Source organism: Coenobita brevimanus, chromosome 1, assembly GCF_032717465.1.
Source record: "Coenobita brevimanus isolate Jiangsu-jjx chromosome 1, ASM3271746v2, whole genome shotgun sequence".
Lineage (NCBI taxonomy): Eukaryota > Metazoa > Arthropoda > Malacostraca > Decapoda > Coenobitidae > Coenobita > Coenobita brevimanus.
This window is the reverse complement of record NC_136954.1, coordinates 35,650,786-35,675,900: the sequence shown is the minus strand read 5'-3', so window position 1 is coordinate 35,675,900 and position 25,115 is coordinate 35,650,786. Positions and strand designations below refer to the sequence as shown.

Genomic DNA, 25,115 nt, shown 5'->3' with positions numbered 1-25,115 from the left:
CTGTATAGCATAAGTTTAATTTGTAGGCCTAGTGAAGTTTTTGTGATTCGTGTGGGGTTCTTTGTCAGTCATTTTTGATAATAGTTTGTATCTGTAATTATTTATCTGGCATTCACTGAGTATTATCTGGTATCTCATTTTATCAGGGCTGACTTAGATAAATTTATTCTTTGCTAATTTCGTGTTAATAGAGGCTATTGCAGTTAACCATATATTTAACCTGTTTATTTGCCATTACATTATCCTTATGAGTTCTGAATGTTTTGTTGTTAGTTTGTGCATTAAACTTTAACTTGTAATTTTACCTAACTCTTTTGTTTTGAACCTGGAACTTTACGGGACAGTAGTGACTCTTCGTATTCTCACTTAAAGTGTACGTTATCTTTCTCTGTTCCGTAACATAAATTTGGCGACCTCATATCAGGATATTCAGGATATTATCATAAGGATATTGTTTGATATTTTGTGACTGTGATATATTCATGATGGCTACTATTTCTACACTTGATGAAGCCAAAGATTTTTTGTCAAATGTGCAAACAGTGTGTGATATAGAAAACAGAACAAAGAATGAACTTAAGATTGTTGCTCAACAATTGGGATTTGTTGTTCGCTCTCATCAGTCTAAAGATCAAATTGTTGCCATTATTAATGAAAGCTTGTTTAATGTAACTCCTCCAAATGAGCAAACGCAGATTGAATTAGCTAAGTTACAGCTAGCCCTGCAGGAGGCCCGTGCTAGGGAGGTTGAGGCACAAGTTGAAATTGCTAGGATTCAGGCAGACCATGAGTATCGCATGAAACAAGGTGGAACTGGATCATCTAGCTCTGATGATTTTGATGTGGCTAAAAATGTTAAACTTGTCCCTCCTTTTAATGAATCTGATTTAACAAAGTATTTTCAGTTGTTTGAGAGGGTAGCTACAGGTTTTAATTGGCCTAAGGAGTATTGGCCAGTACTCCTTCAAACTGTTCTCACCGGTAAAGCTCAAGTAACTTATGCATCTTTGCCTCAGGATCAATCTGATAATTATGATGTAGTTAAGAGCCTGATTCTTAAGGCCTATGAGCTTGTTCCTGAAGCCTATAGAGTAAAATTTAGGACAACTTACAAGCAAGATAAGCAATCCCATGTTGAGTATGCAAAAATCAAAGAAGATTTGTTGGAGCAGTGGTTAAATTCTAAGAATGTGGATACTGATTTTGACAAATTTAAGCAGATGATTTTGCTGGAGGATTTCAAAAGGTGTATTAGTAAAGATGTAAGCCTATATCTTGATGAGAAAAGAATAGATAATTTGTCTGATGCTGCAGTTTTAGCTGATGAGTATGTTCTCACTCACAAGAGATATTTTAGAGGAAAAAGGAAAGCTGAGAGTCAGTACGTTGCCTCTACTCAGAGTACAGGTAACAGGAAAGAGAATAAGGATGATGTTTCTCAGGAAGTAAATACCAGCTTCACCTCTAGATTTCAGAAAAGTAAATGTACTTATTGTAGTAAGCTTGGTCATACTACGGAGAGATGTTTCAGGAGACAGCGTGATGTGAACAAAAAGGAGTCTTTAAATATTCAGTCAATTGGTCTAGTGTCCACTCTTGAGAGTTCCCAGAATGCTTTAACTGAGTTAACTGAACCTGCTTTGAGGGGTAACTTAAATTCTCATGATGGAGCTCCTCTTTTGAGCAGTAACGTGGGTGACACTCTCAAGAGTTCATGTGCTAATTTCCTGTCTGATGGTTTTGTCAGTCCTCTGGACAGTAATGACAGGAAATCAGTTAAAATATATCGTGATACAGGTGCTTGCCAATCCCTTATGCTGACCAGTGTTCTAGGCTCTAATGTTAATTCCTCTGATGAAACTGTAATCTTACAAGGTGTAGGGAATAATTACTTCTCTGTCCCTCTGTGCAGAGTGAATTTAGAGTCTGGTTTTGTTAATGGTTCCGTTATGGTTGGGTTGGTTGAGACACTCCCAATGTCAGGTGTAACTTTCTTACTTGGAAATGATATTGGTGGAAGTCAAGTGTGTCCAGCTCCTCAGTTGTCTAGTGAGCCAGTGGCTGCGTCCCAGGATTGTGATGTCCCTGATGTGTTCCCTGCATGTGCTGTCACTAGGGCTAAGTCTAAAGTTACTGGTGATTTAGAGGATAATGATGATGATGATGTTATCCTAGCTGACACTTTTCTTGCTAATTTGGACCACTCACCAGATGAGGCAGTACCCCGTAGTGTTGATAATTTGTCTCGTCAAGAGTTGGTTGAGTTGCAGGTTGCTGACCCTGAGTTGAAAGGTCTAGCTAACTCTGCTTGCAGTGAGGAAGAGTCAGCTGGTGCTTCTACTTGTTATTATGTAAAGTCAGGAGTACTTATGAGGAAGTGGAGACCCCCAACAGCATCAGCCGACTGTGAATGGGAGGTTGTACATCAAGTTGTCATCCCTCGTGTTTGTAGGCAGGATATCATTCGAGTGGCTCATGATTCCAGTTTGGCAGGACACCTTGGAGTGAGGAAGACTGTGGCACGCATTTTGAAACACTTCTACTGGCCAGGTATCTTCAGGGATGTTTCCTGGTATTGTAAGTCTTGTCACACCTGTCAAGTTGTGGGAAAGTGTAATCAGACCGAAAAGGTTGCACCTCTAGTTCCCATTCCTCCTTTTGAGGCGCCTTTCACCCGTGTGTTGGTGGATATTGTGGGCCCTCTTCCTAAGACTTCTTCAGGATTTTCTTATGTGTTGACCATGATAGATATGGCTACTCGCTATCCTGAAGCCATTCCACTTAGAAACATCTCAGCAAAGAACGTGGTTAAGGAAATGCTAGGGTTCTTCACAAAGTTTGGTCTGCCCAAGGAGGTACAGTCAGACCGAGGAAGTAATTTCATGTCAAATGTTTTCAAGCAGTCTCTGAAAGAGCTGGGCATCTCCCAGATCACGTCTTCAGCTTACCATCCCCAGACCCAAGGAGCGTTGGAGAGATATCATCAAACACTCAAATCGATGCTCAAGAAATACTGTTTGGAACATCAGAAAGACTGGGATAAAGGTCTTCCATTCGTTGTGTTTGCTGCAAGAGAATCTCCAAATGAATCACTGGGCTTCTCACCTTTTGAACTACTGTTTGGCCATGAAGTAAGAGGACCCCTTAAGTTACTCAAGGAATGCTGGCTGTCGGAGGAAGATGACGTCAACCTGCTGGAGTATGTGATGAATTTCAAAGAACGGCTGTCCACTGCTTTACAGCTGGCGAGAGAGAATTTAGGAGCTGCTCAGGAGAAGATGAAGACTTGGTATGATAAGAAGTCCAGGTTACGCCACTTTCAGCCAGGAGATCAGGTTTTGATTCTGCTACCAGTTCATGGGCAACCTCTTCAAGCCAAGTTTAGTGGCCCTTATTTCGTGGAGAAGAAACTCAGTGATGTCAGCTATGTCATCGCCACACCAGATCGTAGAAAGAGCAAGCAACTATGTCACATCAACATGCTAAAGTTATATCACAGGCGGGACGAAAATAATCCAGTCTGCACTGTAGCTGTTCCACCCGAGTCTGCAAGTGAAGCTCTCCCATGCAGTATGAGCCTGAGTGATAGTTTGGGGAAGAATCCTGATATCATGAATGATCTCCAGACTAAGCTTTCTCATCTACCACCCAAGGAAAGGCAGGAGTTTTCGGCATTACTGCAGGAGTACCCGCAAGTGTTCCGTGCCACTCCAGGAAGAACCACTGTGTTGATGCATGATGTCGATGTTGGAAACGCAAAGCCAATTAAATTGCCTCCTTACCGTGTGAACCCAGTGAAAGTTCCTCTCATCCAGAAGGAGCTTGGCTACCTGTTGGACCACAAGATGATTGAGCCCTGTCAGAGCGAGTGGAGTTCTCCTGTCACTCTAGTCCCTAAGCCAGGTGGGTCACAGAGGCTTTGCATCGACTACAGACGTGTTAATCAGATAACCAAAACAGACACTTACCCTCTCCCTCGTGTGGAAGATTGCATAGACAAGATCGGAAAGGCTAGGTACATAAGTAAGTTTGATTTGTTAAAGGGATACTGGCAAGTACCTATGACTGAACGTGCTAGGGAGATCTCGTGTTTTGTAACATTAGGAAAGGCTTTTGCATGTTCAGTAATGCCGTATGGTATGAAGAATGCACCAGCCACATTTCAGAAGCTCATGAATGTTGTAACAGAGGGTTTGGCAGGGTGTGTTGTTTATATTGATGATGTATTAATCTTCAGTGACAACTGGAAAGATCACCTATGCCATGTCAGTAAATTTCTTGACCGTTTAGTTCATGCTAATCTTGTAGCTAATTTATCAAAGTGTGAGTTTGGTCAAGCTAAAGTTCAGTACCTTGGGTATGTAATTGGTGATGGACATGTTGCACCACCAGGAGCTAAGGTTCAGGTTATAAGTGATCTTCCCAGACCTAAAAGTAGGAAAGAGCTACAAAGATTTTTGGGAATGGTAGGTTATTACAGGAGATTTGTTCTTAACTTTTCTATTCTTGTATCACCACTTACAGACCTACTGAAAAAGGGAGTTGAATTTGTCTGGACCGATAACTGTGAATCCTCTTTCAACAAACTTAAAGCTATTCTATTAAGTCAGCCAGTGCTCGCTACTCCAAATTTTGCTAAGCCTTTTAAGATGGCTGTTGATGCAAGTGATACAGGAGCTGGGGCTGTTTTGCTGCAAGAGGATGATCAGGGTATTGAACATCCTGTATCTTATTACAGTAAGAAGTTCACTCCACCTCAAAAGAACTACTCAACTATTGAGAAAGAGCTTTTGGCCTTGATTTTGGGTTTACAGCATTTTTCATTTTATTTGTGTTCTGGTTTTGACCCCATAGTCATTTATACCGATCATAACCCACTGAAATTCCTTCGTAAGTTTAAAGATAAAAATCAGAGATTGACAAGATGGAGTCTACTTCTTCAGGAGTATTCATTAGACATACAACATGTCAAGGGGAAAGAAAATGTTATTGCAGATTGCTTATCTAGACTTTAGACAGATTGTTTTAGAGTAATAAGAAATTTCCTTTGTAAATTTCTTTTTCTTTGTGGGGAGGTGTTACATAGCCTATGATTTCATCATCCTTTGTGTAATTTTAACGCACAGTATGCTGCATGTTTGATCACGAGCGTGTTCTGCCTCAGTCCCCCCCTTCTACCGTTATAGTAGAGTAAGTCGTTCTCTCTGTTGTCCAGAGCGGGATTGTGAACTCTATGTCCCCATGGCTTTCATTTGCGCGTCCTCTTACAAGTTGTATCAGGCTCTGCCGGCCCCTATATATTGAGCTCAGTCTCTGCATCATTGCCACTTAGATCTGCTCCTCATTTTGTTCACATCTCTGTCCTCCCCTGTACAGATATTATTATTGTGAGTGCTCAAGAAATCTCCAACCATCTAGCAGCTGTGTGTAATTTGAGTATAACTGTTGTTGCATTTTTTCTTGTACTGTATAGCATAAGTTTAATTTGTAGGCCTAGTGAAGTTTTTGTGATTCGTGTGGGGTTCTTTGTCAGTCATTTTTGATAATAGTTTGTATCTGTAATTATTTATCTGGCATTCACTGAGTATTATCTGGTATCTCATTTTATCAGGGCTGACTTAGATAAATTTATTCTTGCTAATTTCGTGTTAATAGAGGCTATTGCAGTTAACCATATATTTAACCTGTTTATTTGCCATTACATTATCCTTATGAGTTCTGAATGTTTTGTTGTTAGTTTGTGCATTAAACTTTAACTTGTAATTTTACCTAACTCTTTTGTTTTGAACCTGGAACTTTACGGGACAGTAGTGACTCTTCGTATTCTCACTTAAAGTGTACGTTATCTTTCTCTGTTCCGTAACAATATATATATATATATATATATATATATATATATATATATATATAAATATAGTCTATATAAATATGTATACATGTATATAGATATGTATACATATATATACTGTTACATAGCCTATGATTTCATCATCCTTCGTATAATTCTAACGTACAGTATGGTGCATGTTTGATAACGATTCGCCTCGTGGCTTCCATAGTGCGTGTTCTACCTCACTCCCCCCCTCCTCCCTTATAGTAGAGTAAGTCGTTCTTTCTGTTCAGAGCAGGAGTGTCAACTCTTTGTCCCCTATGGCTTCATTTGCGCGTCCCTCTTACAAGTTGTATCAAGCTCTGCCGGCCCCTATATAATGAGCTGTCTCTGCATTAATTGCCACTTAGTTCTACTCCTCATTTTGTTCACATCTCTGTCCTTCCCTGTACAGTTGTTATTATTGTGAGTGCTCAGGAAGTCTCCAACCATCTGGCAGCTGTGTGATTTGTGTATGAGTCTTGTTGCATTTTTTCTTGTACTGTGTAGCATGGGGTGTTAATTCGTGGGCCTGGTGAGGTTTTTGTGATTAGTCTAAGGTTTTTACTGTCAGCCAGTAGTAATAATATTTTGTATCTGTAATAATATATCTTGCATTAACTGAGCATTATCCGGTTTTCTCATTTTATCAGGGCTGACTTAGATAAATTTACTCTTGCTAATTTCGTGTTAATAGCGGCTATTGCAGTTAACCATATATTTAACCTGTTTTTTGCCATTACATTATCCTTATGAGTCCTGAATGTTTAGTTGTTAGTTTGAGCATTAAACTTTAACTTGTAATTTTACCTAACTCTTTTGTTTTGAACCTGGAACATTGCGGGACAGTTTTCTCAGTTCCGTAACAATATATATATATATATATATATATATATATATATATATATATATATATATAGAGCAATCTATATAGAGTGTATATATATAAATATATATATATATTTTTTTATGTGACCGACTCTGGGCATCGGCTTCACAGCCTGCTTTCAAGGCCCAGTAGTCCTCCTACGTACCGCACACCTCTACATGTCACTACTTCGGCGCTAACACCCACCTTCCATACTGAATACATGCTAGTCCTGTATGAGGACTGGTGTATTGGTATTAGCGGGGGTATTTTTACATGTCGGCGGGTCTTCTGGTAGAAGAGTAAAGTCTGATTTTATGAAATTCAAATCCTTAAAATGTTCCCTGCACCAGCGGGATTTGAACCCTGGTCCGTTAGGACTGCAGGCCAACTCTCTACCGATTGAGCCACCGCCTCCCCCAATATATATATATATATATATATATATATATATATATATATGTGTGTGTGTGTGTGGTGTGTGTGTGTGTGTGTGTGTGTGTGTGTGAAAGACCTATTTTTCATTATATTCACGCTACCACCAGCAGCTTTTATGCCCTTCACCAAGAAGATTATGTTTTTGTCGGCGTTGGTCTGACTGTTAGCAGGATCACCCAAAAAGTAATTAACGGTTTTTGCTGAAAGTTTTGGAGGGGTAGGGTATGGCCCAAGGAGCAATCCATTAGATTTTGGTGATGATCCGGATCATCATCAGGATCCATGAATTTTTTGTTTGTTTATCCACATGATATCTCAAGTAGTTCTCAATGAATTTCAATTATATTTTGTGGAAGGTTGGACCATAGGCCAAGAAAGAATCGATTCAGTTTCGGGGCGGATCCGGATCCTGGAGGTATTTGCCTTCTGAGTGCTTTCTAGTTTAGTTATGGTACTTTTTATACTGAAGAACATTAATGAATATAGTTTCTGACCCCTTCATTGGGATAGGTTAACCAGTAGATACCATGATGACTTTCTTATATTCTTGCTATCTTTAGGCAATTTTTTCTCCCTTAGGAAAGACTGGAAAGACCAGTAGTAGTGAAGGGGTTAGTGAAGGCTATATTTTCTGCCTCCAGTTGGACAACTACATAAAATCTGGTGGTCGCAAGAATAAAGAAAAATGCGTCATTTGATTGAAGGGGTAAAGTTGTGTGGATGTAGCAAGAGTACAGTAATAATACATAATAGTGGTGAAGTAGTAAGATTGTAGCTGCTGCTGTTGTAGATTATAGTATTTTCAACATATCCTTCATATTGTTCCTGCAGCGTTATATTTAGCCGCCTATTCCAAGGACATTTTTTCATTGTTCTTGCAATCTTCAATATTTCATTCAGCTAAGGATAGAGCTTTAGAACTGGAGGAGTTAGATACAGAAGACATTAACCTGTTCAGCACGAGAGGTCTTTTCTTAGGTTGAATGAAGTACTCTGGAGGGAGCAAAGACAAGACGATAAAGTACTCCCTGAGGTGGAAGGATTTAAATATGAAAATTGGTTGTATCAGTATTTGTTCGACTCTAACATGGTTACAAAGGTCAGTGTTGTTGTAATAGAGAAGATTTGTCAGGCAAGTTGGGTCTCACTTCAGATTGTAGTTCTGTGGTGGTAGTTTTTTCTTCAAATGTGTCTAAGTATTCCTTTCATGTTGTTGTTGTTGATTTTTTCCCTTAATGTTTCCAAGTATTCCCCTAGTCGTATTCCAGGGAAAGATTGTGGCTTACCAAGAAATGTCGTCCCTGATATCCTCATAAAACTGATAGTCAGGTAGCCTTCTTCCCAGTATCCCTGACTGACACTGACTGTGGGTCATGTTTGCGTACAGTAACTTGTGTAAAGCTGTCAAGTGCTCTGGAAAACACTATCGGAGAAACTAATATATCGGATCTTGTTGGAAGCAGAATAAGAATTTAAGAAAAGTTAATGTAATCTTGTTTTGTCCACCAAATTTCTAGATCCTCTTTTCCATTCCCTTGCTTACTGCACCCATTTCCATACCCCTCTAACAATCTTGCTTGGAGGATATTGTATTTTAAATTTCATTGCAGCAGTACCACTAATTCTACAACATCCATTTCCACAGGCTATACTTTACCTGCCTCAGCTCTATTGCCCATCTAATTTCCAATCTCTCGCACACTCTCTTTTGCTCACAACTCCAATTTCTTTACCCGCCATTTGATGTTTTCCTGGTGCAGTGCAGGTCACATGATTGACGAACGTGATTGTTCTATGCTTCGTGGTGATCCTTCTCTCTGTCTTGCTTACTGGTTTCGGCTGGAGGAATTTCTTAGTGGGGGCAGCTTCTCACTTTATTTTTAATCATCAGTTCATAATATTACCATAATTACCACAGTTATAATCTTCGTTGTGACAAAAATGCCTCGAAAGTACCGTTAGGTGTGTTGTTTTCCTTTGTACACACACACACCTTCCCTCTCTCTCTCTCTCTCTTTATCACAGAATACCCACGCTAGCGCCCTGACTCTGAGCAAAATAGCAGGCATCTTCTACATCCTGACTGGAGGCCTGGTATTGTCAATGGTCGTGGCCATCACTGAATTCTGCTACAAATCGAAAATGGACGCCAGCCGAGCCAAGGTAAGTAAAGGTAATGAGTTTTAGCTAATTGTGAAAACTGAGTGGGTGAGAGTGTATCCATAGCCCAAATACAGTATATGAGAGTCAGTTATGGGATGCTTATGATTTTTAAGGTTAGTTAGGCCATTACAGTCAGAGTGACAGTCTTGACAGAAGGCTTTTCAATCATGTAATGTAACAGGGGAGTATGCTGGTCATATGCCCATAAATGCCTTGGACTACGGCAGCCTCTCTGAAAGCCCCAACCCTAGATTAACCTGCATTTCATATTATGTAATGCAGTCTTATAATGATATTAAGAAGTCATGCAAGTTCTGTCTTTGCCAGTTGCTTAGAAAATGTTATAGTACAATGAGGACTTTTCCATACCCTTCACCCTCCACGTTTTAATAATAGGGCTATAGTCACTCATATATAATTAGTCATATGTTCCAGAGTATTAAAAAATTTACAACTGGGACTGTGAATTACGGGAGACTGACAGTTTATCTTAATAAGCAGCAGAGGAACATTAATCGCGTTTTTCAGTTATTTAATGTGGACAAAAATGAGTTTTGAAGAAAGGAGACAGAGCTAGGACCTAATGTTCACGAGTGTATGTTAACTTTTGTGTCCCTTAGTGTTGTGGATACCTAAGTGAATTGATAAGGGACCGGTATGGATTTTTTTTTCCTCAGTGCTTCTGTAGTTGTTTTACTGAAAGTAATGAATATAATAATAGCCTTTCCAAGCTTCTTGTAATGGCTTCCCACAAAAAAGGGACATTCTGAATGGGTGTATATATATATATATATATATATATATATATATATATATATATATATATATACTAACCAGGATAAGACGTTGGATTAATAACTACGACTACATATTGGCAGTGCCACAAATCCCAGGGCACCCCTCACCCTGCAGGTGGGGGTGCCCTGAACCAGGTGTATGTGTAATACTGTCCCAAATTTCTCCTTAGATAAATATTCTATATAATTATCGCCACAACTATCATCATCACTCTCATCATCATCATCGTAAGTCATCATGACAACTGTCACCAATACATACCTCACGTTCCCTTTGTCCCTTTATCTTATGACAGTATAATGGTATCCTGTTTACTCACTTCAGCTGATACTAGTTACACCATACTGTCACCTGCTCCACCCACCAGTCTACTCACCCTCACACTCAAATCATCACCCACCCAATAGAAATTATATACCTGTACCACCCTCTCACCTGTACCACCCTCTCACCTGTACCACCCTCTCACCTGTACCACCATTTCATCTATACCACCCTCTCACCTATACCATCCTCTCACCTATACCATCATCTCACCTATACCACCCTCTCACCTGTACCACCCTTTCAACTATACCATCCTTTCAACCAAAGCACCCTCTCACCTTCACCACCCACCAACCTATACCACCCACCTGTACCACCCACCCACCTGTACCACCCACCCACCTATACCGCCCTCCTACCCACCTATACCATACCACCACCCACCTACACTATCCACCCACTTACACTACCAACCCACCTACACTACCAACCCACCTACACCACCTACCCACCTACACCACCTACCCACCTACACCACCTACCCACCTACACCACTCACCCGCACCAGTAATCCTTGCCATGTTAACAGTAGGTTTAGAATTTGGGGGGTTGTAGCCCCTCCCCCCCGTCCAGGTGTAGTTAGGGATATTATCTGGTCACATTCTACCTAACGCCTGGCCAGGGTGGTATTTATCTTTATGCATTTTTTCCCCCTCCGTATAGAACTCTAGCTGTAATTATAATCTTCCATTTTTTTGTACTATTGCCTTCCTACCGTTTCTTTTATAATGCTGTACTCTTTATTCACATCAGCTTATAAGTTACCCCACCCAACCATCTACACCATCTGCCCACCTACGCCACCCACTAATCCACGCCACTCACCCATCTATGCTACCCATCCGTCTAAGTCACCCACCATCCCTTGTACACCACCCTCCCATCCACCAACACCTTCCTTCCTTCCATCCACCAACACCACCCTCCTATCCACCTAGAGCACCCTTCAGTCCACCTACAGCACCCTTCCATCCACCCACACCACTCTCCATCCACCTACACCACCCTCCCATCTCCCTAGATCACCCTCCCATCCACCCACACCACTCTTCATCCACCTACACCACCCTCCCATCTCCCTACACCACCCTCCCATCCAGCCACACCACTCTTCATCCACCTACACCACCCTCCAATCTCCCTACACCACCCTCCAATCCACCTACATCACCCTTCCATCCACCTGCACCACCCTCCCATCTCCCTACATCACCCTCCCATCCACCCACACCACTCTTCATCCACCTACACCACCCTCCCATCTCCCCTACACCACCCTCCAATCCACCTACACCACCCTCCAATCCACCTGCACCACCCTTCCATCCACCTGCACCACCCTTCCATCCACCTGCACCACCCTTCCATCAACCTACACCCTCTCCATCCACCTACACCACTCTCCATCCATCTACACCACTCTCCATCCACCTACACCACCCTCCCATCTACACCACCTATCCATCTACACCTGTCCACCTACACCACTTATCCACCTACACCACCTATCCACCTTCATCCCATCCACCTGCACCATCCACCCATCTGCAACACCCATCCACCCAAACCACCTGGCCACCTATACCAGTCATCCACCTACACCACTCACCTACAACACTCATCCACCTACAACACTCATCCACCTACACCACCCACCTACCTGCCCCACCCACCATCCACCTGCACCATCACCCATCCACCTGCACCACCCACCATCCACTTGCATCACCCACTATCCACTTGCGTCACCCACTATCCACCTGCACCACCCACTATCCACCTGCACCACTTACCATCCACTTGCACCACTCACCATCTACCTGCATCACCTACCATCCACTTGCACGTCCCACCCACTTGCACCACCCATCCACCTGCACCAGCACCCACCCATCCACTTGCACAAGCTACCCACCCACCCACCCACCTGCACTATCCTGCAACCCACCTGCACAACCCAACCCCTTCCACCACCCACCCACCTGCCTGCACCACCCATCCACCTACACCACCCATCCACCTGCACCACCCATTGACTCTACTTCCACCACCACCCATCCATCCACACCACCCAACCTCAAGCACCTCCACATGAACCATCCACCTCCACATGCACCATGCACCATCCACCATCCATCTGCACCACCCATATCCACTTGCACCACCCACCATCCACTTGTGCCACCCACCATCCACCTCCACCACCCACTGTTCCACCATCCACCTGCACCACCCACTGTCAACCTGCACCACCCACCCACTTTCACCACCCACCCATGTGCATCAGCCATCTACCTGAACTACTCACCCACCTACACCACCCATCCAACTGCACCACCACCCATCCAACTGCACCACCACCCATCCAACTGCACTACCACCCATCCATCTTCCTGCACCACCATCCATCTTCCTGCACCACCATCCATCTTCCTGCACCACCACCCATCTACCTAAACCTCCCACCATCCACCAACCACCTGCACCATTCACTCACCCACCCACCTGGACCACGCACCCACCTTCGTCGCCCATACATCTGCATTACCCACCGAAAAACATCACCCACCTGCACCATCCATCATCCCACCCACCTACACCACAACCTATCCCCCTACACCACCCATCCACCTACACAACCTACCCACCCGCCTGCATCACCCATCCACCTGCACCATCCATCCACCTGCACCACCCACATCAACCTGCATCACCCACATCAACCTGCATCACCCATCTACCTGCACCACTCACCCACCACCCACCCACCTCCACCACCCACCTCCACCACCCACCCACTCACCTCCTCCACCCTCTCACTTCCCTCCATCCATCCACCTGCACCACCCAGCATCCACCTGCGCCACCCACCCACCCACCTGCACCACCCACCCACCCACCCACTTGCTATCCATCCACCCACTTGCATCACCCATCTGCACTGCCCACCACCCACCCACCTGCATTACCCACTTGCATTGCCCACCACCCACCCACCTGCATTACCCACCCTTCCACCCACCTGCACCACCCACCCATTTCCACCCACCTGCACCACCCACCCACTTTCACCTGCATCAGCCGTCTACCTACACCACGCATCCAAGTGCACAACCCATTCACCTACACCACCCATTCACCTACACCACCCATCCACATGCCCCACCCACCTGCCTGTCCCACCCACTTGCCTGTCCCACCCACCTGCCAACCCATCTGCCTGCACCACCCACCCACCTGCACCATCCACCCACCTGCACCATCCACCCACCTGCACCATCCACCCACCTGCACCATCCTTCCACTTCTGCCACCCATCCATCTGCAACAGCCATCAATTTGCACCATCCACCAACGTACACCACCCACCCACCTGCACAACCCATCCACCTAGCACACCCATCCCCCTAGCACACCCATCCACCTACCCCTCAGCCCGCCTGCACCACCCCATCACCTGCACCACCCACTTGCCTACACCACCCATACATCTGCACCACCCGCCATCCACCTGGACCACCCGCCATCCACCTGGACCACCCGTCATCCACCTGCACCACTCACCCACCTGCACCACCAACCCACCTGCACCACCAACCCACCTGCACCACCCACCCGTCCACTTACCCACCCACCTACCCACTCCACCACCCATCATCTACCTTCACCACCACCCATCATCTACCTTCACCACCACCCATCCACCTGCACTACCCACCATCCACCTGCATCACCCAGCATCCACCTGCATCACCCAGCATCCACCTGCACCACTCACCCACTTTCACCACCTACCCACTTGCATCACCCATCTGCACTGTCCACCACCCACCTACCTGCATCACCCACCCTTCCACCCACTTGCACCACCTACCCACTTCCACCACCCACCCTCCTGCATCAGTAATCTGCATGCACTACCCACCCACCTACACCACCCATTCAACTCCACAACCCATCCACCTACACCACCCATCCACATGGCCCACCCTGCCTGTCCCACCCACCCACCTGCCTACACCACCCATCTACCTGCACCACCCACCATCCACCTGGACCACTCACACACCAACCCACCTGCACTGCCCACAGCCTACCCACCTGGACCACTCACACACCCACCCACCTGCACCATCCTCCCACTTCTACCACCCACCCACCTGCAGCAGCCATCTATTTGCACTACCCACCCACGTACACCACCCATCCACCTGCACAACCCATCCACCTCCCCCCCCAGCCTGTACCACCCACTTGCCAACACCACCCACTTGCCAACACCACCCATCCACGTGCACAACCCACCATCCACCTGGACCATCCACCCACCCGGACCATCCACCCACCCACACACCTGCACCACCTACCCACCCACACACCTGCACCACCTACCCACCCACACACCTGCACCACCTACCCACCCACACACCTGCACCACCTACCCACCAGCACCATCCACCCACCTGCACCTCTCACTCACCCACCTTCTTGCACCACTCACTCACTCACGTTCTTGCACCACTTACCCACCCACCCACCTGCACCATCCATCCACCTGCATCACCCAACTGCCTGCACCATCCAACCGCCTGTATCACCCATCAACGTACACCACCATCCATCCACGTACACCACCATCCATCCACGTACACCACCATCCACCCACCTGCACCTCTCACTCACCCACCTTCTTGCACCACTCACCCACTCACGTTCTTGCACCACTTACCCACCCACCCACCTGCACCATCCATCCACCTGCACCACCCAACTGCCTGCACCATCCAACCGCCTGTATCACCCATCAACGTACACCACCATCCATCCACGTACACCACCATCCATCCACCTGCACCACCACCCATCCACCCACCCACATGGACCATACACCCACCTCCATCACCCATCCACTTCCATCACCCATCCACCTGCATTCCCCATCCACCTACACCACCTTTCCACTTACACCACCCACCTGTCTGACCAACCACCTGCCTCCACCACCCACCCGCGAGAACCACCCATCCACCTGCACCACCCATCTACCAGCACCACCCATCTACCAGCACCACCCATCCACCTGCACCCACCATTCCCACCCACCTGCACCAGCCATTCACCTGTGCATCCACAATGCATCTGCACCACCCGCCATCCATCTGCACCACCCGCCATCAACCCTCACTATCCATCCACCTTCACCACCTACCCACCTGCACCACCCACCCACCTGCACCACCCACCACCCTCCTGCACGAACCATCCACCCTCCTGCATGAACCACCCACCCACTTGCACCACCCATTCATAAATCCAGACATCCACCCACCTGCACCAGCAACCAGCCTGCACTACCGACCCACCAGCACTACCGACCCACCAGCACTACCCACCCACCTGCACCACCCACCATCCACCTGCACCACCCACCATCCACCTGTATCACCACCCATCCACCTGCATCACCACCCATCCACCTGCATCACCACCCATCCACCTGCACCACCCACCCATCCACCTGCACCACCCACCCACCTTCACCACCCACCCACCTCACCACCTGCACCACCACCCATCCACCTGCACCACCCTCCGACCCACCTCCACCACCCACTGACCCATCAGCACCATCCACCTGCACCAGCTATCATCCACCCACCACCACCTGCACCACCCTCCGACCCACCTCCACCACCCACTGACCCATCAGCACCATCCACCTGCACCAGCTATCATCCACCCACCACCACCTGCATCACCCACCCTTCCACTGACCGGCAATACTTACCCACCCATCCACTTGCATCACCCATCCACTCGCACCACCACCTGCACCTGCATCACCACCCATCCACCTGCACCATCACCCAGCCACCTTCACCACCACCACCCATCCATTTACAGCACCCACCATCCACCTGATACACCCACCCACCTGGGCCACACATCCACTTCCACCACCCACCCACCTGCACAACCCAGATGCCTACACCACCTATCCACCTTCACCACCCTCCCGTCTAACCATCCCCCTGCCTCCACCCCTCCTCCCCCCCGTGAGCACCACCCGTCCACCAGCACCACCCACCCACCTGCACAGCCCAGATGCCTACAACACCTATCCACCCTCACCACCCACCCGTCTGACCACCCCCCTGCCTCCACCCACCCCTCCACCCTGTGAGCACCACCCATCCATCTGCACCACCCGTCCATCTGCACCACCCACCCCTCCACCCCGTAAGCACCACCCGATCACCTGCACCACCCACCACCTGTACACCACCTGCACCACCCACCATCCACCTACAACACCCATCATCCACCTGCACCACCCACCATCCACCTGCACCACCCACCATCCACCTGCACCACCCACCATCCACCTGCATCACCCTCCATCCACCTGTACATCAACCATCCATCAGCACCACTCACTCACCTGCACAACCTGCATCACCCCCCACCCACCTGCACCGACTGCACCCTCCACCCACCCACTTGCACCACCCATCAACCAGCTACACCAGCCACTCAGCCACCCACACGCTTGCACCAGCCACTCACCTGCAGTACCCACCTGCCCACTCACCCACGGACTTGTACCACCCACCCACTTGTACCACTCACCATCCACTTGCATCACCGCCCATCAACTTCACCACCGCCCATCCATCTTTACCACTCACCATCCACCCATCTTTACCACCCACCATCCACCCACCTTTACCACCCACCATCCACCCACCTGCATCACCACCCATCCACCTACACCACCCACCTGCACCACCCACCTGCACCACCACCCATCCACCTGCACCACCACCCATCCACCTGCATAACCACCCATCCACCTGCATAACCACCCACCCTCGTGCACCACCACCCATCCACCTGCACCACCTATCGACTTTACACCATTTCATCTGCAGTACTTTCCACCCACACCACCCACTTCAGTAACCCTTCCCATGTTGAGTGTAAACCTAGAAATCCTTGCACTGTATACGCTTGGTATGTGGGGGCTCTACAGACCTTCCCCCTGGAGTAGATCTGGATTTTCACTGAGCTCATTCTGCCTTAAACCCAACTGGGGCGGAGGTTTACATTGCAGAGTTTCATTTTACCTGGAAAAAAAAAAAGTTGGGAGGACACACACACACACATACACACACACACACACACACACACACACACACACACACACACACACACACACACACACACACACACACACACACACACACAGAGCGAGAGCGAGGGAGGATATACATTCATAGACATATGAAGTGTCATAGTCTCACCCCTTAACATGTACTCAACTCATGGCCGCTCCCGCCGTTAAATAAGGTACTTCTACTCCTTCCACTCACCTTAAACCTTTCACTCTCTTTTTAGCTCAGCCTGTCCGACGCAATGAAGGCCAAAGCTCGAATGTCCATCACAGGAGGGAAGGACTTAGACAACGGACGAGTGAGCACACAGGTTTATTATCAATTTTTTACTCAACCATTTTCCAGTAGAATTTTTTTAAAGGCTCTTCTTTGTGTGGATCAGTTTGCTAATAGTCTTTTGAAGCAGTTGTTGGGGTTTGTGCTTATATTGGTGTCTGTTTTGTGTTTAGATATGCTTGTGTTTATTTAGATGTTTGTTTTTATTTGTGTTCGTGTGTAGAGTGAACGTCTGTGTGTTTGTTTCAGATCTCTGTGTTAAGGTGTGTTTATTCGTTCTGCCCTAGATGTGTTTGTGCGTAGATGTGGTAATTTTCAGAATTTCTGTGCTAAGTGTCGCTCTTATGATTAGATGGGTTTTATGCTGTTTTTTTTGGGTTTAAATTTGCTTGTTTGTGCCTAGTTTGTTTGTACTTACTTATATATTTGTAAAAGTGTTGGACTATGCCAGTTATTACTTTGCATATTTTTGTAATGATTTTTTTTTTTTTTTAACTATTGTTAGTTCTCTGCTGTGATCCTTTTTAAAATTTTGGTATTGCAATCACCAGACAAATTTATCAATTGTTGCATGAAACTCTAGTGGTGAAGTGATTAATGATGGGTATATCTAATTCCTTTACCCCCTATTTTGAGTACCATTTATTTTGTAGCATCTTCTACTTTGCTATTTATTTTCACTAGATTTTTTTATCGCCAAAATATCGATATAGATGGCTTCAGTAAACAAAAAGAGGGTATTTAAGTGTAATCTGCAGAATAAATCGGTAAGACAGAGCTATTACGAGTCACCAAAGACAGAATACGACTTTGATTATCACATACAGTGTATCGAATTTCTGGTTAGGAGTCTAACGCGGAGAATGATCCCGGATGTGCATGCAGTGGAAATTAGGCCAGGGAGAGAGAGAGAGAGAGAGAGAGAGCAGCTTCCCAGCCCAACCAAGCCGCCTCCCAGCCCAGCTCAACTGCCTCCCAGTGAAGCCCAGTTCAGCCCAGCAGACTCCCAGCCAAGCCAAGCTCAGCCCAGCCCAGCCCAGCCCAGCCCAGGAGCCTCCCAGCCCAGTTCAGCTCAGCTCAGCAGCCTCCCAGTCAAGCCCAACTCAGCTCAGCAGCCTCCAAGTCAAGCCCAGCTCAGCTCAGCAGCCTCCCAGCCAAGCTAAATTCAGCCCAGCCCTGCTCAACAGTCTCCAAGCCAAGCCCAGCTCAGCAGCCTCCCAGTCAAGCCAAACTCAGCCCAGCACTGCTCAGCAGTCTCCAAGCCAAGCCCAGCTCAGCAGACTCCCAGCCAAGCCAAGCTCAGCTTAGGAGCCTCCCAGCTCAGCCCAGCCCAGCCCAGCCCAGCTCAGCAGCCTCCCAGTCAAACCAAGCTCAGCTCAGCATCCTGCCAGCCAAGCTAAGCCCAGCCCAGCCCAGCCCTGCTCAGCAGTCTCCAAGCCACGCCAAGCCAAGCTCAGCAGTCTCCCAGCCAAGCACAGCCCAGCAGCCTCCCAGCCCAGAACAATAGTCTTGCAGCCAAATCCAACCGAGCCAAGCAGCCTCCCAGCCCAGCCCAGCCTGGTCCACCAGCTGCCTAACCTGGCCCAGTAGCCACCCAGCCCTGCCCTGCCCTGCCTGGACCAGCAGCCCCCCAGCCCAGCGCATTGCTGCCCAGGAGCTGTCTAGCACAGCCCAGCCTAATGGTCTCCCAGCCCAGCCCAGCTTAACAGTCTCTCAGCCAAGCCAAGACCAGCAGCACAGCTCAGCAGCCTCCCAGCCCAGAATAGCACAGGCCAGCCCAGTCCAGCAGCCTCCCAGCTGAAAACAACCCACCCCAGCAGCCTTCCATTCAAACCCACCCCAGCAGCCTCCCATTCAAACCCACCCCAGCAGCCTCCCATTCAAACCCACCCCAGCAGCCTCCCATTCATACCCACCCTAGCAGCCTCCCATTCGAACCTACCCCAGCAGCCTCCCATTCATACCCACCCCAGCAGCCTCCTATTCATACCCACCCCAGCAGCCTCCCATTCATACCCACCCTAGCAGCCTCCCATTCATACCCACCCCGGCGGCCTCCCATTCATACCCACCCCGGCGGCCTCCCATTCATACCCACCCTAGCAGCCTCCCATTCATACCCACCCTAGCAGCCTCCCATTCATACCCACCCTAGCAGCCTCCCATTCATTCCCACCCTAGCAGCCTCCCATTCATACCCACCCTAGCAGCCTCCCATTCATACCCACCCTAGCAGCCTCCCATTCATACCCACTCCAGCAGCCTCCCATTCATACCCACCCCGGCGGCCTCCCATTCATATCCACCCTAGCAGCCTCCCATTCGAACCTACCCCAGCAGCCTCCCATTCGAACCTACCCCAGCAGCCTCCCATTCAAACCTACCCCAGCAGCCTCCCATTCATACCCACCCCGGCGGCCTCCCATTCATACCCACCCCGGCGGCCTCCCATTCATACCCACCCCGGCGGCCTCCCATTCATACCCACCCCGGCGGCCTCCCATTCATACCCACCCCGGCGGCCTCCCATTCATACCCACCCCGGCGGCCTCCCATTCATACCCACCCCGGCGGCCTCTCCCATTCATACCCACCCCCGGCGGCCTCCCATTCATACCCACCCCGGCGGCCTCCCATTCATACCCACCCCGGCGGCCTCCCATTCATACCCACCCCGGCGGCCTCCCATTCATACCCACCCCGGCGGCCTCCCATTCATACCCACCCCGGCGGCCTCCCATTCATATCCACCCTAGCAGCCTCCCATTCGAACCTACCCCAGCAGCCTCCCATTCGAACCTACCCCAGCAGCCTCCCATTCATACCCATCCCAGCAGCCTCCCATTCATACCCACCCCGGCGGCCTCCCATTCATACCCACCCCGGCAGCCTCCCATTCATACCCACCCCGGCGGCCTCCCATTCATACCCACCCCAGTGGCCTCCCATTCATACCCACCCCGGCGGCCTCCCATTCATACCCACCCTGGCGGCCTCCCATTCATACCCACCCCAGTGGCCTCCCCTCCCAGCCCTGTCCAGCAGCCGCCTAACATGGTCTAGTAGTCACCCAGCCCTGCCCTGCCCTTCCTGGTCCAACTATCTTCCAGGCCTGCCCTGCTCAGTCCAACCCAGCCCAGCATCAGCCCAACCCAGCCCAGCATCAGCCCAACCCAGCCCAGCATCAGCCCAACCCAGCCCAGCATCAACCCAGGTCTACCTGGCCAGCCCAGTCCAGCCTAGCATCCACCCAGGTCTACCTGGCCAGCCCAGTCCAGCCTAGCATCCACCCAGGTCTACCTGGCCAGCCCAGTCCAGCCTAGCATCCACCCAGGCCTGCTTGATTCAGCAGCTGCTTAGGCCTGCCTTGCCTTGCCAGTTCTGCAACCGTTCAGGCCTGGCCTGGCCAGCCCAACAACCACTCAGTCCCGCCCTGCCAAGCCTGGACCAGTAGTTGCCTAGTCCAGTGGCTGCCTAGCCCTGTCCTTCCCTGCCCTGCCGCTACCTAACCCGGCCCAGCAGTCACCTGCCCATGTCTGTCTAGCAGCCGCCCAGCCCTGCCCTGCTATGCCCACCCTGGTCCAGTACCCGCCCAGCCCTGCCCTGCTTTGCCCAGCCCTGCCTTGCTTTGCCCACCCTGACCCAGCAGCTGCCCAGCCCTGCCCTCCTCTGCCCACCCTGGCCCAGCAGCCTCCAAGCCCCGCCCTGCTTTGCCAAGCCCGGCCCAGCAGCAGCCCAACCTGGCTCAGTAGCCACCTAGTCCGGTCCAGCAGCCATCTAGCCAGGGTTGGCAAAAAAAAAAAAAAAAGAATAACTTTATTTGAAAATGCCTAACCCACCTGTTTTTTTTTCAGTTTTGTCACAATATACTCCCCCCCCAGAAAAAAAAAGGGACAGGTGGGTTTTTGAAAGTACCATAAAACAAATAATAATGTTTATACCTAATTATGGACAGTCCAATTAAATTATAATTTTACACAATGAGTTGAATGAGGGGGATGATCATGTTGTGACTTATTTGTCTGTTACCCCTGGGCTGCCTTCTACACTGTAAAACATGTTTCAAAATGAGGGCACACCTTATGAGTTGACAGATCAGTATACACTAAACAGCAGTAGGAAAAGGACTCATTTCCTTTGCTGCTACAACACAGTAGTAGAAGGACTCATTTCCTTTGCTGCTACAACACAGTAGTAGGAAAAGGACTCATTTCCTTTGCTGCTACAACACAGTAGTAGGAAGACTTATTTCGTTTGCTGCTACAACACAGTAGTAGGAGGACTCATTTGCTGCTACAACTTTCTTTGGTAATATTACACTTACACTTCCCATTCTTCTTACAAGTGACAAATCACATCCATTAGTGAATGTACAAATCTTCTTAACAGTAATAACAGCCTTGGGGTAACAAATCTATCGAACAGACTGATATTCAAAAAGTAGCAATGTTTATAATAAATTTCTTTAGATGACTGAGATTTGGTAGTAAGAGACAACCTAACCTGGCAGAGTCCTAACCTAAGTACTGATTATATAACAAAATTACCCAAATCATTACTAAGCAAAAACCATATCTATCAAAAACAAACTTACTGGTAATCCCAAAGGGTTACAGAATTTGCTAGTGCCGGATATAAAGTTTTTCACCAGAAAACTGCCTGAGGAAATGTACCTTTAATTCAAACTACAGTATTAAGATATGTTTTCCCCAACTTTAAGCACAGTTATCCATGTTTACATTCATTTATGGAAATAATGTTCGAGCTAAGGTACTAATAGCTGCCCATATTACACTGAATTTGTGATTAAACACATTTGGAAAAAAAAAAAAAAAACAGTACAGTGGGTAAAATAGTTTTTTTTTTTTTTTTTTTTTAAGTGGGTTTTATTGAAAAAACCCAGGTGGGCAAAACAGGGTCACTCACTTTGGTGCCAACCCTGCATGTAGCCTGGTCCAGCAGCCGCCCTTCCCTGATCAGCCCTTCCCTGCCCAGCCCGGCCCAGTAGCTGCACAGGCTTGCCCAGCCCTGCAACAGCCCAGGCCTGCTCTCCCCTGCCCAGCCAAGCAGCCTCCCAGCCAAACCCAGCCCAGCACTCTCCCATTTAAATCCAGCCCAATCCAGGTAAGCTCAGCAGCCTCCCAGCCCAGCCCAGCAGTTGCCTAACCTGGCCCACTAGCCACCCAGCATTTCCCTGCCCTGCCTGGCCCAACAACCACCCTAGCTGGCCTTGACCAACCCAACCCAACCCAGCCCAGCATCAGCCCAGGCCTACCTCAGCTAGCTCAGTCAAGCCCAGCATCTGCCTATGCCTCCTTGGCTCAGCTACTCCTCAGGCTTGCCTTGCCCTTCCCATTCCAGCAACCGTCCAGGCCTGGCCTGCCCTGCCATGCCCAGCTCAACAGCTATCCAGTCCTGACCTTTCCTGCCCTGCTTTGCCTAGCCTGGGTGAGTAGCTGCCAAGTCCAGCCCGGCCGAGCAGCCCACTAGCCCTGTCCAACACTGCCCAGCCCTGTCTTGCTCAACCAGGCCCAGCAGTTGCCTAGCTGCCCTGCCCAGCCCAGCTCAGCAGCCACCCAACCCTGCCCTGCTCTGCCCATCCTGACCCAGCAGCTGCCCAGCCCTGCCCTTCTCTGCCTGTCCTGGCCTAACAGCCGCCTTGCCCTGCCCAGCCCAGCAGCCACCCAGGCCTGCCTGCCTCAACCGCTCAGGCCTGCTTTCCCCTGCTCAGCCCTGCCAACCAGCCACCCAGCCCTGCTCAGCACTCGCCCAGACCCGCCTGGCCCAGTCCAGCCCGTCCCTCCCCAACCCACAACTGAGCAAGGCAGGCCTCGGCAAGGCAGGGTAGGGCAGGGCAGGACAGGCCTGGACAGGGCAAGAAAGCCTGGGCAGGGCAAGAAAGCCTGGGCAGGGCAGGGAAGGCCTGGGCAGGGCATTGCAAGTCTGGGCATGGCAGGCCTTGGCATGGCATGGCAGGGCAGGGCAGGGCAGGCCTTGGCATGGCAGGGCAGGCCTGGTTTGAGCAGGGCAGGGCAGGACAGGTCTGGTCTGAGCAGGTCTGGTCTGAGCAGGTCTGGTCTGAGCAGGTCAGGCCTGGGCAGGGCAGGACAGTGCAGGCCCGGGCAGGGCAATGCAGGGCTGGGCTGGACAGACTGGGGCAGGGCAGGCCTGGCCTGGCCTGGGCAGGACAATGCAGGCCTGGGTAGGGCAAGGCAGGTCTGGTCTGAGCAGGGCATGACAGGACTGGTCTGAGCAGGCAGGACAGGTCTGGTTTGATCAGGTCAGGGAAGGGCAGATTTTGGTTGGGCAGGGCAGGGCAGGGCAGACTAGGGCTGGGCAGGGCAGGGCACACCAGGCCAGGGCAAGGCAGGTCTGGTCTGAGCATGGCAGGGTAGGCCAGGCCCAAGTAGGGCAATATAGGCCTGGGCAGGGCAGGGCAAACTTGGGCAGGACAGGGCAGGCCTGGATTGGGCAGGGCAGGGCAGGCCTGGGCTGGGCAGGCCAAGGCAGGTCTTGATAGGCCAGGGCAGGGCAGGACAGGTCTGGGCAGTGTAGGGCAGGGCAGGCCCGGGCAGGGCAGGGCAGGCCCAGGCAGGGTAGGCGGAGCCGGGCAGAGTAGGGGATTCCTGGGCAGGGCCAGGCAGGGCAGACCTGGGTAGGACTGGGCAGCCTTGGACAGGGTTGGGCTGAACAGGGCAAGGCAGGGCAGGGCAGGCCTGGGGTAGGCAGGGCAGGGCATACTGTACCTGGGCTGGGCAGGGAAGGGTAGAGCAGGGCAGACCTTGGCTGGGTAGGGTAGGGCAGACTTGGGCTGGGCATGGCAGGGCAGACCTGAGCTTTGCAGACCAAGGCTGGGCAGGGCAAGGCACACCTGGACTGGGTAGGGCAAGGCACACCTCGACTGCCCAGGGCTGGGCAGGGCAGGGCAGGGCAGCCTGGGCAGGGCATTGCAGGGCAGGGCAGGCCTGGGCTGGGCTAGGCAGGGCAGGCCTGTGCTGGGCAAGGCAGCTCTGGGAAGGACAGGAAAGGGTAAGCCCAGGCAGGCCACAGCAGGCAGGCCCAGGCGGGGCAATGCAGTCCTTGGCAGGGCAGGGCAGGGCTGGACTGGGCTGAATAGAACAAGGCAGGGCAGGCCTGGGGTGAGCAGGGCATGATATACTATATCTGGGCTGGGCAGAGCAGGGCAGACCTGGGCTGGGCA

At 49.8% G+C, this 25,115-nt stretch overlaps 1 protein-coding gene across 1 annotated transcript in view; it reads left to right on the top strand.

The window, feature by feature from the left end:
- Nucleotides 1-19,421, top strand: part of LOC145393984 (glutamate receptor 4-like) — a 43,121-nt gene extending 23,700 nt beyond the window's left edge. Inside the window, exons 10-13 of the mRNA XM_080267968.1 lie at nucleotides 8,179-8,208; nucleotides 9,230-9,348; nucleotides 18,164-18,177; nucleotides 18,909-19,421. Of these exons, the coding sequence (XP_080124094.1) occupies nucleotides 8,179-8,208; nucleotides 9,230-9,348; nucleotides 18,164-18,177; nucleotides 18,909-19,421 (676 nt within the window). The remainder of the gene's footprint in view (nucleotides 1-8,178; nucleotides 8,209-9,229; nucleotides 9,349-18,163; nucleotides 18,178-18,908) is intronic.
- Nucleotides 19,422-25,115: the final 5,694 nt, after the last annotated feature.